The sequence below is a fragment of the Glycine soja genome, chromosome 18 (assembly GCF_004193775.1).
Source record: "Glycine soja cultivar W05 chromosome 18, ASM419377v2, whole genome shotgun sequence".
Taxonomy (NCBI): Eukaryota; Viridiplantae; Streptophyta; class Magnoliopsida; order Fabales; family Fabaceae; genus Glycine; species Glycine soja.
The window spans coordinates 55,883,039-55,898,865 of NC_041019.1; the positions used below are offsets into that span (position 1 = coordinate 55,883,039).

Sequence of the window (15,827 nt, forward strand, 5' to 3'; positions counted from 1 at the left end):
TCCGTGGATTATCATGAGTAAATGACTCAAGTGCCAAGCCTCTTGACCAAAAAGACAAAGTATGTCCCAGCATAGCCATAGGCCCAAGGTGAGAGGCTAGGGGGTATGTAAATAGTAAAAACTAATAGTGGCCTTGGCCCAATGTACCAACAAAAGTGGAGCAGTTTGAAACGGCGAAGTCGAAATAGTTGTTGATTTCATATATGGCATGTACTAAAATGAGCAGCTAGTTGTATATTTTGGATAATAACTACGTGTTCACTGAATAATAATATGAGTATTTAAGAAAAATCAAAGTAATGTTGTGTCTTAACTTGGATGGTGATAAGATTCCATTCGAAAAAATGATAGGAAATACTTACAAAATATTTTGATATACATACTCAAGTTCGTATTAGACCCAATAGAGTAGCAATAGTTACGTACTGGCTTATTCGTAGTACTTGGCTATGAGTGAGTCACAACTATATATAGTAGTTAGGTAGGTTCCTCTAGGCAATATTGTGGAATGCAATGCATACTATTAAAAGAATACTTTGGAACTCCAGCTGTAGGACGTGTAAATGTTCTGCATTAATTGAATTCTCCCATTTGGGAGTAGAAGTGTACCAATTAGAACAAGTATGCGTGTGTATGTAATTTCATAACCAAATATTGTCCACAACTCTTGGATTTTTTAATAACCAAGTGATCTCAGTTTAGTAATTTCATTTGTGTGCGTAAGGGAGATCAAATTACTTTGCTATGAGTTACATTAACTATGAATGATATTGTTTTTTGATTGTTTATTTTGTCAAAATTGAACAACTATAAATATGTGATTAAAGAGTGCTCATTTTTATATAAAAATGGTCAATTTTAATATATATATATATATATATATATATATAAATAAAATACTAAATAATTATATCATAGATTGTACTTGTTTATACAAATCAGTGAACTTGCACGCATAGAAGAGACATGCGGAGGTTGGTAGGCAAAGGGTTATTGGGCCTTCACTTGAGTTCCATTTTTCTTTCAAGAGGGAGCTATCTCTTGACAACTAACCTCCATTGATGTTGACCATTTATTTGTCTTTTAAGACCCTATTTTAACCGATGAATAACGACAACTATTAGGCTCTTTTTTTTTTTTTTTTCATTGCCTTTGTTCCTTTGGTTCATTTTTTCCCTCTTTATTAAGCTCTCATGTAATTAAAATTTAATGAATAAGTATTTAGTTAAGTTATTTACCCAAATACAAATGTAAAAGAATAGCTATCATTTTGGGTACAATTAATCGTTTACAATTAGTTTTCATGCAAGTATAAGGAGTCTTATATTTTATAATATCACCTAAATATTTCACTTAATATTCTATGAATAAAATATTAAATAAAAGATAAATATATTTCATATTTTAAAATATTAAAAACATTCAATATGTTTTTAGTTAATAATTGAGAGAATTAAAAAAAAGGATGGTAGGATTTAAAATTACAAGAATGTTAACAAGTGTTTTTTAAACATTGGCAAAGAAAATAATAGAAACTTCTTGATATCATTTTTCTTCTACTCGATCTTCTCTTATCATCAATTTCTCATTTTTTTCATTAAACTCAGTTAATGGTTAATACCTAAACGTGTGAGAGGAAGAGAGTATAGTAATTAGCAATGAAAAGCCAATTCAATATACTTTGAGTCGTTTGTTAACCAACATCCTTAATTAAAACCATTTCAATTATATTAGGTGCAGCTAATCTTGTACGACAAGATGATTGTGTTCTATCATTTTATGTTACATGCTGGTAGTTACTATGTCTTGATGATTTTTTTACTCTCCCTGTTTTATCCTATGCACAAAAAGTTATTTTGATAAGGCATTCATGAGTCCATGATTTTATTTTAGAGAAATGAAATGGGTTGGAGATGGGGCCTACATCTTTAAGTAGTGGGCGCATCCTTTTTGTATTGTGAAAGAATCAAAACAGAGAGTAATGGGTGTGGTATGATGAAAGGGACCACAGGGTCAATGTGGAGATGTGAGTAAGCATGTGGATTTGGGGTGTATGTGTGCATCATAAAGCTACCACTTTGACCAATCAAACTTTTTTCCACCAGTTAACTGAATCATGAGGTCCCCTCTGTTCACACTGGGCCCTAAATCAGATCCAGATTTTTCTCTCTTTTTTTACAGATATAGTATTTTTTAAAAAAAAAAATTAAGTTTATTTTTAATATGAACAAATAAATATAATTAAAAATATATAATTTATTAAATTGTAGATGCAAATATGCTAGTAATAATTTTTTTAAAATTATTTTTTCTTCAAAGAGTATATAAAATAAAGCAAAGAGTGAGAGAAATATAATACTGTTCGAAATCTGACCCATCTCTGATACTACACACACTGCACTAGACTGCACGAGTGCAAGAGAGTTGTGTTTGAACTTTGATGTTGTATTTATATGAATTCTTTGCTTTCCCTCTGGAGCCTTGTCGCATTACGTGTTTAATAAAGTTGGAAGAATGCTGATAAAAAAGAAGTTGGAAGAACGGGAGTTTTTTTTTATTATAGAAAATTATTCATCAACACTCAATATGCTCATAAACATCCACTGAGAAAGAGCATTTTTTTCGTATTGATGTATACGGTTTTTCCATTCCTGCAATTCTACTATAAATAATATGATTTGACATAAAGCAAGATGTGTGTTTGTTAGGTATTTAATATAGACAATATTGCAGTAGTGCTTGTGAAAAGACAAGCCAAAATTATCACAATATCAAAATGATTAATAAGGATATGTATTTGCTTCAAATTGTTTACAATTATTAATTGTTGATTTATTGAATATGAACTAATTATTTTTAAAATAAAGTAAAATTATTTTTTCAAAAAAAAAGTGATCTTAAAATTATTTTTTATATTACTTATATCATGACAAAATTTGTGCTTAAAAATGTGTTTTTCTATTCTAGTGATGTTCATCTTCATGGGGAAAGTACCACTTATTAAAAATAATGTTTATTAGTGCTGTGAAAAGTACTATTTAATGTTAATAATGCTCATTATTGCTGCAAAAAGTTGCTCTTCTATGTCAATATTATTATTGCTACTGAAAAAAAGTATTTTTCTATGTCGACGTATTTGCTATTGCTAGAAAAGGTACTAATGAATGCCAATAAGTTCATTGTTGCCATGAAAAATTATCTTTTTACACCAATAATGTTGTTGTCGTTGGAAAAAAATATTGCTTGATACTAACAACACATTTGTAGTAACATTTATCACGCACTGCCCAGACTCTGTTATATATGCTGTTATGGTTTGATGGTATTTAAAGATCTTCTAATTATTATGATTTTGTCTTACTTTTCGTCACTAGCCAAACTGCAAATCTCTTTCATACAACTTTTGAGGTGAAGATATTGACTTTTGATGATGGAACGATGAGAGACAACATGGAAGCGAGCCATGTATAAAGGTCACTGCCATCTGGTAAGCAATGATGATGATTATCTTTCTTCTTCTTCTTTTTTACTTAACTAAAAATACTTTATTCCATACTCATTTTTAGTTCAATTTTTATTAAAAGTATAAGTAAACCCTTATATGAATAAGAATTCATTTTAAAAAAAAGGATGATACATGTATTAAATAAGAAATATAAAATTATTTTAAACACTTGGACGAGCAAATATTTCTCTTTGAAACAATTAATACGGTTTAATTTAAAAACGGCACACATACAAGAAAAGTTAAGCTATATGATAATTTGATAGTTTACTAGTGATTAACTGTCGCTGTATTCGGTTTCTGCTTAATAAAATGTTACATAAGTTAAAATCAGTGTGATCAAATTGTATTTTCGATTTTTAATTATATTATAATATTGGGAAATACCAAAGTCTTGCATCGACTATTTCAATCTTTAGAGTGCAGCTTATATATTTGTTAGGCAACTTCTCTTAATGTCAATTGATTTTAAGATGAAATCTAACATGATATCAGAGCAGACTCTGATATGAGACCTCGTCTTTGCTTCCCGAACAAGTGCTAGGTGTGAAGGGGGAGTATTGGGATCCGGCTTCCTCAAGTGTGAGCATCGACTGAGCTTAATAAAACGGAGGTTGATGATCAATCTACTAAATTAACGTCCCTACACCTTGATATGCATTTGTGAGACCCAAAACAAGTTGAACGACGAGACAGCTCTTCGACAGACATTTTCTATTTCAAGAGTGATGGAGATATGGTTCCTTATATTGAAAACCGCAAGAGACGAATGTAAAGAACTCTTATTGTCTGTCATGACGGTGAGAAGAAGAAGAAATAAGAGATGGAGGGAAGGTAAGGTAAGGGAAGTGATTTGAGAGAGATAAAGTAAGAGAATATATTTGAGAGAGACAACGAGCTAAAAGGCTCACAGGGGTTTGAAAAGTTCAGCCCATGTCACGTATTGAACATTTTCCATCTCAAGAATGATTGGGACATGATTCTTGATGTTGGAGACAGCAAGAACAGTGTGAAAGATAGAGTTTGAGTGAGACATGGTGATGGAGAAGAAAAAGAAAGGGACTGAAGGTGCTAGGGCCTGTGTGCAAAAGTCAAAGGAAGGCGTTAGGGCTCTCACATTATCCATTCTAAGATGGTATCAGAACAAGTTCTGATCACGCTTTCGCTAGCTCTCGCTTGTGATGACAAGCACCCACCATTTGTTGTTCAAGCATCAAGTCCAAGAAGTACTTGGCGTGAGGGGGTGTGTTGGAAATAATTCAAGTTCCACATCGGCTAACAATATAACCTTATAAGTGAGAGATAACTCTCACCCCTTGAACTAGTTTTTGAAGTTGAGTTAGACTCAAACTCACCTTCTAAGATGGTATCAAGCCCAATAAGTGTTGGGCGTGAAAGAGGTGTATTGAGAAATATCTAAGTCTCACATAGGCTACCTCAACCCTTGGAGTGCAGCTTATATATCTGTTGGATAACTTCACTTAATGCCAATTGATTTTAAGATGAAATCTAACAATAATATTATAGTATAGATTAATTAATTAATTAAGACATTGTTTGGCTAGTGACCAAAAGTAAGACAAAAATCATAATAATTAGAAGATCTTTAAATACCATCAAACCATAACAGCATATATAACTGAGTCTGCCCAGTGCGTGATAAATTAGAAGGAAAATTATTGATGGATACTTTGGTTAATCTACATATATAAGAAGAGATGAAAAGATACAAGAGAAAAAAAAAATTGGGGTGAGTAAGCATGTGGATTTGGGGTGCATGTGTGCATCATAAAGCTGTCACTTTGACTAATGAAACTTTTTGCCACCAGTTAACTGAATCATGAGGTCCCTCTGTTCATTGCGCCCTAAATCAGTTCAAGATTTTTCTTTCTCTTTTACAGATATAGTATTTTTAATTTTTAATTTTATTTTTAATATGAATAATTAATTATAATTAAAAATATATAATTTATTAAATTGTAGATGTACATATACTAGTAATTATTTTTTAAAAAAATATTTTTTCTTCAAAGAGTATATAAAATAAAGCAAAGAGTGAGAGAAATTTAATACTGTTTGAAATCTGACCATCTCTGATACTACACACTGTCTTACACCGATATTTTAACAACAAATTCAATAAATGTCAGTATAGTATTAGGTGTATTGAATTTTTTTTGGAAAGAAAGTGTATGCAGTGTTAGGTGTGTAATGGTCCTTTTGGGAAAGGGAGAGTACACGAGTTGTTTATTTCAAAGAATAAATTAGATGCATGCAAACTCTACTTTTTAGTTATAACTAATAAAATATATGTAATTCCGTCAATTATTTTTTAAAATTATTTTAAATTAATTAAAAAATTTAATAATTTAAGAAAAAATATTTAAGAATTTGAATAACATAATTCATTTAGGAAATCTTTTAAATGATTGACCAATTCAAACAATATATATATATTTAATGCATATAGGAATTTTAGAAAAATAATTAATCTATTTATAAGAGGATGACTGCAAGAGAATTGTGTTTGAACTTTGATGCTATATCTATATGAATTCTTTGCTCCCCCTCTAGAGTCTTGTCGCATTACATGCTTAATAAAGTTGGAAGAATGCTGATAAAAAAGAAGTTGGAAGAACGGGAGTTTTTTTTATTATAGAAAATTATTCATCAACACTCAATTTGCTCATAAACATCTACTGAGAAAGAGAGCATTTTTTACGTATTGATGTATGCGGTTTTTCCATTCCTGCAATTCTAATATAAATAATATGATTTGACATAAAACAAGATATGTGTTTGTTAGGTATTTAAAAACATAAATATTTATATATCATCGTTTATTTTGGCATAGAGCCGGAGACTATAGACAAGATTGGAGTGCTTGTGAAAAGACAAGCCAAAATTATCACAATATCAAAATGATTAATAAGGATACGTATTTGTTTTAAATTGTTTACAATAATTAATTTTTGATTTATTGATTATGAATTAATTATTTTTAAAAATGAAGTAAAATTATTATTATTTTTTTAAAAGTGATCTTAAAATTATTTTTTATAAACAAAATAGAAATACGTTAAAAGTATATGTAAATATCTTTTATGAATTATATATATATTGACAATTAAATTATTAGTAAAGATAGATATTTCACAGTGACATTTGATTGTCATTAGAATAAGATTTTCTTTTGTTAACAAGGTCAATTTTATAGGGAAAAAATATACTTATATCATGACAAAATTTGTGCTACAAAAAGTGTTTTTCTATTATATAGCAGAAAGTACCTCATTAACAATAATGTTTATTATCAACAATAATGTTTATTATGGCTGTAAAAAATACTATTTAATGCTAATAATGTTCATTGTTGCTACAAAAAGTTGCTTTTCTATGGCAATGTTGTTGTTGCCACTGAAAAAAGTATTTTTCTTTGTCGACCTATTTGTTTTTGCTAGAAAAAGTACTAATGAATGCCAATAACGTTCATTGTTGTTGCCAAAAATTCTTTTTTTTTATACCAATAATGTTGTTGTGGTTGGGAAAAATATTACTTGATGCTAACAACATTTATATTCACATTTACGTGACCTCAAACATAAAGTTTTTCGGGTAATCATTTTATAAATATTTTAAAAATAAAAAAATAGTTATTTTCGTAAAATGATCTATTTTCAAATACACATTCGGATAAAAAAATAATTCTCAAATACACATTAACATTATTAAGCTCTAACTATCTAATGTATAAAAAAAAGACACGATGATAAAAAAAACTCTCACGTTAAATTTATTTTTTCTATTTTTTTATTGTGACAATGGTAAAAAGTATATTCATTAATATTGTTGATAATTAATTTTTATTGGAGAACTAATGATCTTTAGTTCTCTCAACTTAATACCACTTACACTATACATTAATTTCTCAGGTTATGAAAATTCATTTAAAAATTGATTTTTTACGATAAATATTTTTGATATATATAAATTTCATAATCAAAATCTTAAATCACAGATTTAAAAAATATGATTATTTTTCAACTATACAATTCATAACCAAAAAAGTCACATTGCATATGTTGCATTTATTTATTTTATTTGGACAGGAATTGATGGACATGCAACATATATACATAATCTGACTAGACTTAGAGAACAAGTATATTCATACAGAAACATCTATTCAGAAAAGAGACACCAAGTCCGCACAACGGTGCACAAAAAGAATGAACCTCAAATGCTGAAGATATTCTGTCATTACCCTTTCGGCCACTAACAGCAAATATATAAAATGTCTGAAATCTGAAGAGCTAACCATGTTGGTAAATACTCCATTAGATCCAAACATTCGATGGAAATCTATAGTATACTACGTAGAAATTCTATGAATCAGTCACTTCATATAGTTTATTCGCTATGAGTCTAAAAGAATAGAAAAAGAAGTTTTAAATTTCTTATATAATCGAGCTTAATTAGTTAAATGGAAAGTTTTCAAAGTGGCATAAAGAAAGAATACAATATCGACCTAGGAGCTCACTGATTCCATGTTTTGCACATTCAACAAGAATTTTGAGGGTGAAAGATATTTTTAATATATATTAAAAAAATTGATACTACAACTCTCGATAGTATAATTATTTTTAATAAAACTAAATCTATTAATATAGGCATTAAAAATTTATATCAATAAATAATATATCATATTAATAATTATTTTATTATATAAAAAAAGAATATTTTGTATCTGTAGTCAAGAACTCCTACCGAAGCAAAATTGGTCTCAGGGAAAGCCAATTAATGGAAAAAAAGACGAAGGAAAAACGCTGCCACTAAACTGCGAGTTCAGCTCAATATCTATCAAGCATATATATGAAATTACGTGCATTGTTTTTTACATTAGTTAAATGTATAATTGATGTAAAAAATATCACATTTTATATCGATTATATATATATTGATGTAAATATAATTGATATAAAAAACATCATATTTATATCATAACTAATGTAAATATTCGAACTCACATATAAGTCAAGAAATGACGCATTTTAATTTTGTGAGCACAAAAAATATATTAAAAATTTTGCAGAAATGACTTGGACTTCAATTTTTTAAGCCTAAATTAAATATAGACTTTTTGGTCCAGCTCATTATAACTCGGGACCTGTATTGGGATGGATACCTAGTTTTGCCACCTATTCTTGTGAGTAGGTGGTCTTCTTTTCTAATTCTAATGGGAGTAGAAAAATATGATAGATCTTATACAAACCCATCACTATAAATGAAAGTAAAAACAGTGTGTATATATAGGCGAGTAACATAACCCTTTAAACACACCATAACACAGTAATACTTTGATAAATTGATTGCTTAGGCTCCCAAAGTTTGAACTACGTAGTTAACGACTATTTTTTTTTTCTCATGCCACAGACACAAACGTTCTCTATGTTTGAATAGTGTCAAATAGGAATATTAATATTAGAGCTTAGTTCATATCCGTTTCTTTCTCTAAATTTTCACACACACATATATAGCAGCTGGTCCTTAGGAATAATTCATACTATACATTTCTTAAGTTCTCACGATTGTCTCAATTATTGTTGTCAAGGGATCCAAAAGAGATTAACAATAGAGCCTACAAGTAAATGATGCAGCGGTAAGGAAGACAAAATTTGCACTGGTAAAAAGTGTGGAAATAACAGTTAGTGTGTCTGGAATAGCATCTTTTTTGCCATGTTAATGCAGAAGTTAGTATTGTTACGCATAGAATGTACATTTTGTTTACTGTTTGGTCGTGTTCAAACACTTACAGTAACAACATCTAGTGTGTGTTTGAATATTACCAAAATCGTGATGAATTCAACAAAATCATATAGAATACATGAATTTTTTGAAACATCTATAAGTAATTTCAAAGACACCGTATTTTTAAAATCGAATTTGCTTGATTCACCTAACCGTCAGTCCAAACATACCATTAGAAGAACCTACCGAAACAAAACTATTCAGAAGGAATTTGAAAGAAAAAAAAAATGCAATGAGAAAGTCTTATGAAATAGTGACTCAGAGGAGACAAATCAAGAAGTGGATAAAACGGTAAAAAAACAAATCATGCCTAAAGCAACCATGAGAAAAATGGAAATAAGGGTCATATCATCGGGCGCAACCACATGTGATGCACAAACTCTTCTTCACAATGCAATATAATGTAACTTTGAGTTGACAAGACCTCAACAAATAGAGCCTACGTAAAAGACACAACACACTCATGAGCTCATAAGCACCCATTTGTGTCCTTCTTTTGTAGGTATATAAATATAGGTCTTATGCATCCTCGCTTTTCATTTTTAACTTTTTACCTTGACCTTTAAAGGCAACATTCTCCTCCATCTAATCGAGAAAACCTTCAATTATTTAGTGTTCTTTTTTTAATCACTACAAGATGAAAACCTTGAAACTTACTAAAAACTGTAGAAACACCTTATTATCATTAGCTTATTCTCAATGGTTTTTGTAGCGTACCAAATCATACAAAATAAACAAAATATGCCAATTATAATTAATTTTTTCAAACTAATTAAAGATCAGTTCTAGCTTGATTCAGAATCAAAAGAAACAAATCGATCTATACCAAGTGCAGAATAGAAACTGAAAATTTTGATTCAATACTTTCACCAATTAGCTTTTTGCACGTAGAGAACATACATTTTTTAGGCATGATATGAAGGAAAATTGTCTCTAACGTTACTTGCTCTGCTATTTACCTAGTGAATAATAATAATAAAGAGCTAACAAAATATTTATCCTTTTTTCTGCGTGCTTGAACTTTGATCCTTGGCTATGGCTTTGAGGACTCTAGAGTGTGCTGATCCACGATATGATGAGCCGCAAAGAAGAACGTTAAACAATGCTTGTTGTTGAGAATGATTCTAGTCATGCCAACAGAGAAGCATGACTACACATCTTCTGATTATGTATAGTCTTCCTTTTTGCTCTTTGAGGCACCCTCCAAGCCTTCTGCATAAAACTTTCTTCTTTGAACCTCTCATGGAATCTTTGCTCATCTTTGAGTCTATGCTCCTTCCTTTCTTTGTTAACAACTTACACTTTGTAGTGTACAGAGACAGTGTGTGTGTTGAAACTTGAAACCCTTGAAGCAATGATACAAATGGGGCTCCAAAGGGCTTCTTATAGAGCGAAATGTGTGGTCCAAGGTTCCTAAAGAAAATGTCTATAGGACCCCCCAATTCAGATTTCATGCTCCCATTCTCTCTCTCTCTCTCTCTCTCTGCACCAACATTTATGTGGCATCAACCACCAAGATAAGTGGTCGGCCATTGAATTAAGCAAAATTAACAAATAATAGTAATGTTTAGGTGATGCTAAGTAAAAAGCCAATGTTATCTTAGATTTTTGAGCTTTCCATTCCATGGTTTCGCGATAATAATAAGAACCTCATAATTAGGCCTAGAAACAATGAAGTTTGCTTGTCATGTCGTTTTGACTATATTCTCCAATTATTTGTGACACCTATATCCGTGTGAAATTTCCCTCTTCAAAATTTAATCAATGAATCATTTGAAAGAACTTCTAACTTATTTGAATACATTCTAACTTATAATTAAGTTTATAATGATTTGTGACCTTTATTATTTCTACGTTTGAGCTTATAGTTTTTTTTTTTTAACACGGGTAAAATATGTTGCATGTACACATGATTTTAAAAAAATAGTTATACAACATTAATATTATGGGTTAAAGTATTTTTAGTCACCGCAATACAATTATAACTGTAATTGTGATCATATTTTTATGCAATTATTTATAATAAATAGGTTTTTTTACTTATCCTAATTAATGCAATTGTAGACTGTAATTTAAAATCATGGTTGTACCCTATAGTAATGGTCTAGAGCTAATTTAATTTGGTATTTACCCATGTTCCTGTTCGTTCAAAACTAACAGATGTGCCTCCTTCTTCAGTTCTTCTATATATCTTACACTAGATCCTCCGAAAACTGTAATGGCAGGCTAATAGTCAAAGTTAGGCATGTGATTTCAAATTTGGGATATAAAGACAAGGGTGTGTCAGAGAAGGTTATCTTGAAGGACATTAGAGTATAAATGTAAAATGGCTGTGGCTCCACGAGTTATGGCCTAATGTGCTTAATCGTGTGGCAATGAGCAAGATTCTCTCACTGTCTCTGTAAGTTAGTCCACAAATGTAGTAAAAAATCAAAGATATTTAATGACTCCTTTATTTTTATTTATATTTTTATCCACTACCGTGTACTACACTTTTTTCTTTCTTTCTTCCGTGCCTTAGCCTATAAGTTTGAAGCCGAAAAATGTATGTAATAAAAGCTAGAAAATTAATACTGCTAGCTGAATCTGAAATTAATCCGAGAGACTTCTTCAAACCCTAGCAATTGCTACATTTTAGGGTTTCGTCTTAATTTAACAACAATCATAATCCCACATGTTGTGTCTTGTGCTTCACCCATATCACTTAGAATTGCAGCTGCCGCTTATCTATTTTATTTTATTTCTTTTCTCTTTGGAAACATAAAGAAAAGTTTGGTCGTGCTCCATTAGGCCCTTAAGCCGTGGCATCATCGGAACACTATATTTTCCTTCAACTCATGAACTTCTCTTACCTGATGACATGCAAGATGCAAAATGTCAAATTTAATGATCTTTTTTTCCTCTTTATATACGATAAAAAATAAGTTCATGTTTAAAACAGCTTATCCTTTTAGGGGGAAAAGAGTAAAGAAATTTAAAGGCATAATAAGATAGTTTATCCTTATGAAAACTTGGATCTTTTATATTTATTTATCCTCGGTCACGTTAAAAAAAGTTAAGGATACAAAATCATTGAAAAATAGAAGAAACCAAAGAAAAAGAAGATGTTGAAAATTGTAATGTAAGGTTGGTATGTATTCACGAGCATGGACGTGATTTTAAAATGTGATTTTCATGCTGAAGAATTGATCCATATACTGTGTTAGCTCTACCCCAAGGTGTGGGAAGAAGGGTCTAACCATAAGGGACATGGGAACTTTAAATATGTCTAGAAGGCCTTTGTCTGAAGCATGTTCCTTTCGGGCTTTCGTCTAAGAATATCTTAATGGACCAAAACGCAAAGCTGTAACGCACTAAGAAGACATGCCAACACGTGAAATGCTCGTGAGTGGGCATGGTTACTGCCTTTGATACTGTAGACAAAACCTTGATTTTTTGCTTGGCGTTCACAAATTTGTAACTCTCTTGTCCACTTCATGTTTCTATAAAATCCTAATTGTCCATTAACATTCCGAAATTCTTTTCTAGGTAAAATAATAAAAACAAATGAATAGCTGATCTTGTAAATTTCTTGGTTTAATCAAAGATTATGCACATATAACCATATATCTCATTGGTAAGGTTCAGTGTACTTGGTTTCCTTGATTACATACAAGACAATGTACAAAAAGAATGCTAGCTAGCAATTTGATTTAAATATGGCTTTGGAGAGCTTACTGAATTATCTGTTATTACGGTGAATCCTTCTCATACCTTTGATTAAGATTAAGAATCTTAATAGCATTTAGCCATTCAACACAACAACATATGGAACTCGGAGTTAGGTTTTTTTACTTTTTTATATATAACATCTCATTTGATTTCTTTATTTTTTTTAATTTCAATATACATTGTATTGTGTCATATCATATCATATTCATTTTCTATGAAATATTTGCAAAAAAATGCTTTTAAATTTGACTTAAGAGAGCATTCTTATAAAAATGGGATAATTACATGTTTTCTTTTGAAATTAATAATAATTACACTTATACCATTTCCTTGACTACAAAAATAGAATTTCCTTACTTATTTTAGTATTTTAAGGATATTGTGTGTATAATCTTTAAATTCAAATAAGAAATGTATCTATAATTTTTTTGATTCTGATGTATCTATGATTTTTTAAACAAATAACATGATAGTTTGAGAAAATTATATAAATAAGAGAAAATAGATGTAACTTTTCGACTAGAAAGATATAAATTTAATTAGTATTAATATCTAGAGAGGTTACTGCAAGTAGCCTATAAAAACTTTTATATTCATTAAAAATTTAAAATTCGCCAATCCAAGTGATATCATTGGTTGCAATTCTACGTTCACCGATATGACATTTCTATTGATGTTTCTACTTTCTACAACTGTCTAGGTTCAAATTCGTAGTTTATTTATACCGAGTGTCATATATAACATGGGAAATTATCTACATTAATAATAAAATTAATGAATTCGTAAATTCATTTTAGAGTATGTAGAATATTAACGCAGTTACCTTATGACCCAAAGATGGTCTCAATTAGCTGACAAGAAAAAAGCCCAAAGGGAAAGAGAGATACTGTTAGACCAAGTTTTTGTAGTGGATATTGGGTCAATCTATTTGAACTTCCCTTTCGGGCATTGCTAGTGCACCAGCCAAATTGCTGTACACCCAGTAATTTCACAATTTTTCTATTTTACTCTTTTATAAAGGGATACGGATAAACCCATCCGTTTGAGGCCCAATCCATAAGTTTTTTTTTTTGTTTTTATTCAAAAATATATTTTATAAATTAATTTAAAATTAATGGTTCAAATAGAAGTCAAACCTATAACTTTTAAGTTATTAACACAATACTCTAATTAATTGAGCTAATAGCTCAATTATGTTATAAAATAAATAATATTGTTATATATAACACTAAAAATTTATAATGTATATTTAATATACATGTAAATTTAAATAATAATTTTTGTGACAATTAATTTTGATATAACTAATATGAATTATTTAATCTATATATTTTTTATAAATAAAAAAATATTTACTATTAAAAAAATTAATTTACAAATTTAAAAAAAAAAACACTCACGAATCACATAATCTGTATGAGTTTAACTCATACGAATTACGTAATTCGTATGATTCATACGGATCACGTAATCAATATGACTCATATGAATTACATAATTCATATGAAGTTTGTGGATTAGCTAATCCGTATGAGGCTTATGGATTAGCTGATCCATATCCCTTTTACGGAAGGATAAAACGGGAAAATCGTAAAATTATTGGGTGTACCAGTAATTTTGCTGGGTTCACGTAGCAATGCCCTACCCTTTTTAGTTTAATTGGAACTTGGCGCTATTTGATTAGGTCCAGCACGAGATGCCCATTTTTTCGTTCTCATGTATCTTCCTTAACTAGTGCATAGAGCATACCAATTTTGTGAAGTAACAAGTAGATCCTATATATGCCAGTGATGGACTCGTTCTAAGTAGCTAATGGGTACTCATTCATATTTGATTCTTGGGTTGCATAGTCCTCGTTCGTTTACATTTCAGTTGTATTTGCAAGAAACACGGCTACAATTACAAGTTATTGGTCCATTCGTAAAAGAATATAGAAAAAAAAAAAAACTTTGATGATCTACAATTGTAATTGTAAGGTGAAGTCTCACAACATTGAGTAAAAGTAAAAAAGTTAAACACCATATAGATGAGAAGACCCATAAACTTGAGTCTTAAAGTTTTGAGTTAAAGTATGATATCAAGTTTCTTTATGTGGTTGCGGATGACTCATACTTGCTAACGAGTTAGCAATCTAAAGTCAGTTAATATCTTAAGCTTAAGGGAAACACTTAAATATAACTTATATTAATGAATAGCAAAGTAAATTCGAATAAGCTTACTTTCATTATTTGTTGTACTCAACGACGATAGAAACGTAAGTAACAAAGGCATATTGGCACGAAGAAAACTTTTTTCTTTTTTTAATAAGTTGCACCAAGAAACTTTGACACAGTGGAAGTCTATCTAAAACTATTGTAATAAAAAATACACACGAAAAAATGAATAAAAATACAAATAAGAAAAATAAGTAGAAGTCTAGAAGAATGAGAAGAGTAATAATCCTCCAACATCCTTCTCAGGTCAAGTCCTTAATTCAAGTGGGATTTTCCCTGTACAACGCCACTCACGCTAGACATAACCATCTTCCTCAAAAAGTACTGTTTTATTCCTTCATGCCCATTCTTCAAAATGTGCTCCACACTAGTTGATGCAAAGCTGACGCATGCAGCATGCATTGTCCAATTCTAAATTGCAATAGAACAGAACATGATTAAAACAGAGAATAAAAATCTGGACAAAAGTAAAAGAAACAAAATAAAATAAAATACTAGTATATTGTAGAACACAAGCTCATAGGCCTACATAAAAAGGTTCTGTTCATGAACACATTAACTAATTAATTTTAGTACCTTAAATTATAATT

The 15,827-nt window shown here is 30.0% G+C and overlaps 1 protein-coding gene across 1 annotated transcript; it reads right to left on the reverse strand.

The window, feature by feature from the left end:
* Positions 1-10,143: 10,143 nt before the first annotated feature.
* Positions 10,144-10,773, reverse strand: LOC114394485. The gene has a single exon (XM_028356069.1). The coding sequence runs from the start codon at positions 10,765-10,767 to the stop codon at positions 10,438-10,440; it is 330 nt and encodes a 109-aa protein (XP_028211870.1). The 5' UTR covers positions 10,768-10,773; the 3' UTR covers positions 10,144-10,437.
* Between the last annotated feature and the right edge of the window lie 5,054 nt (positions 10,774-15,827).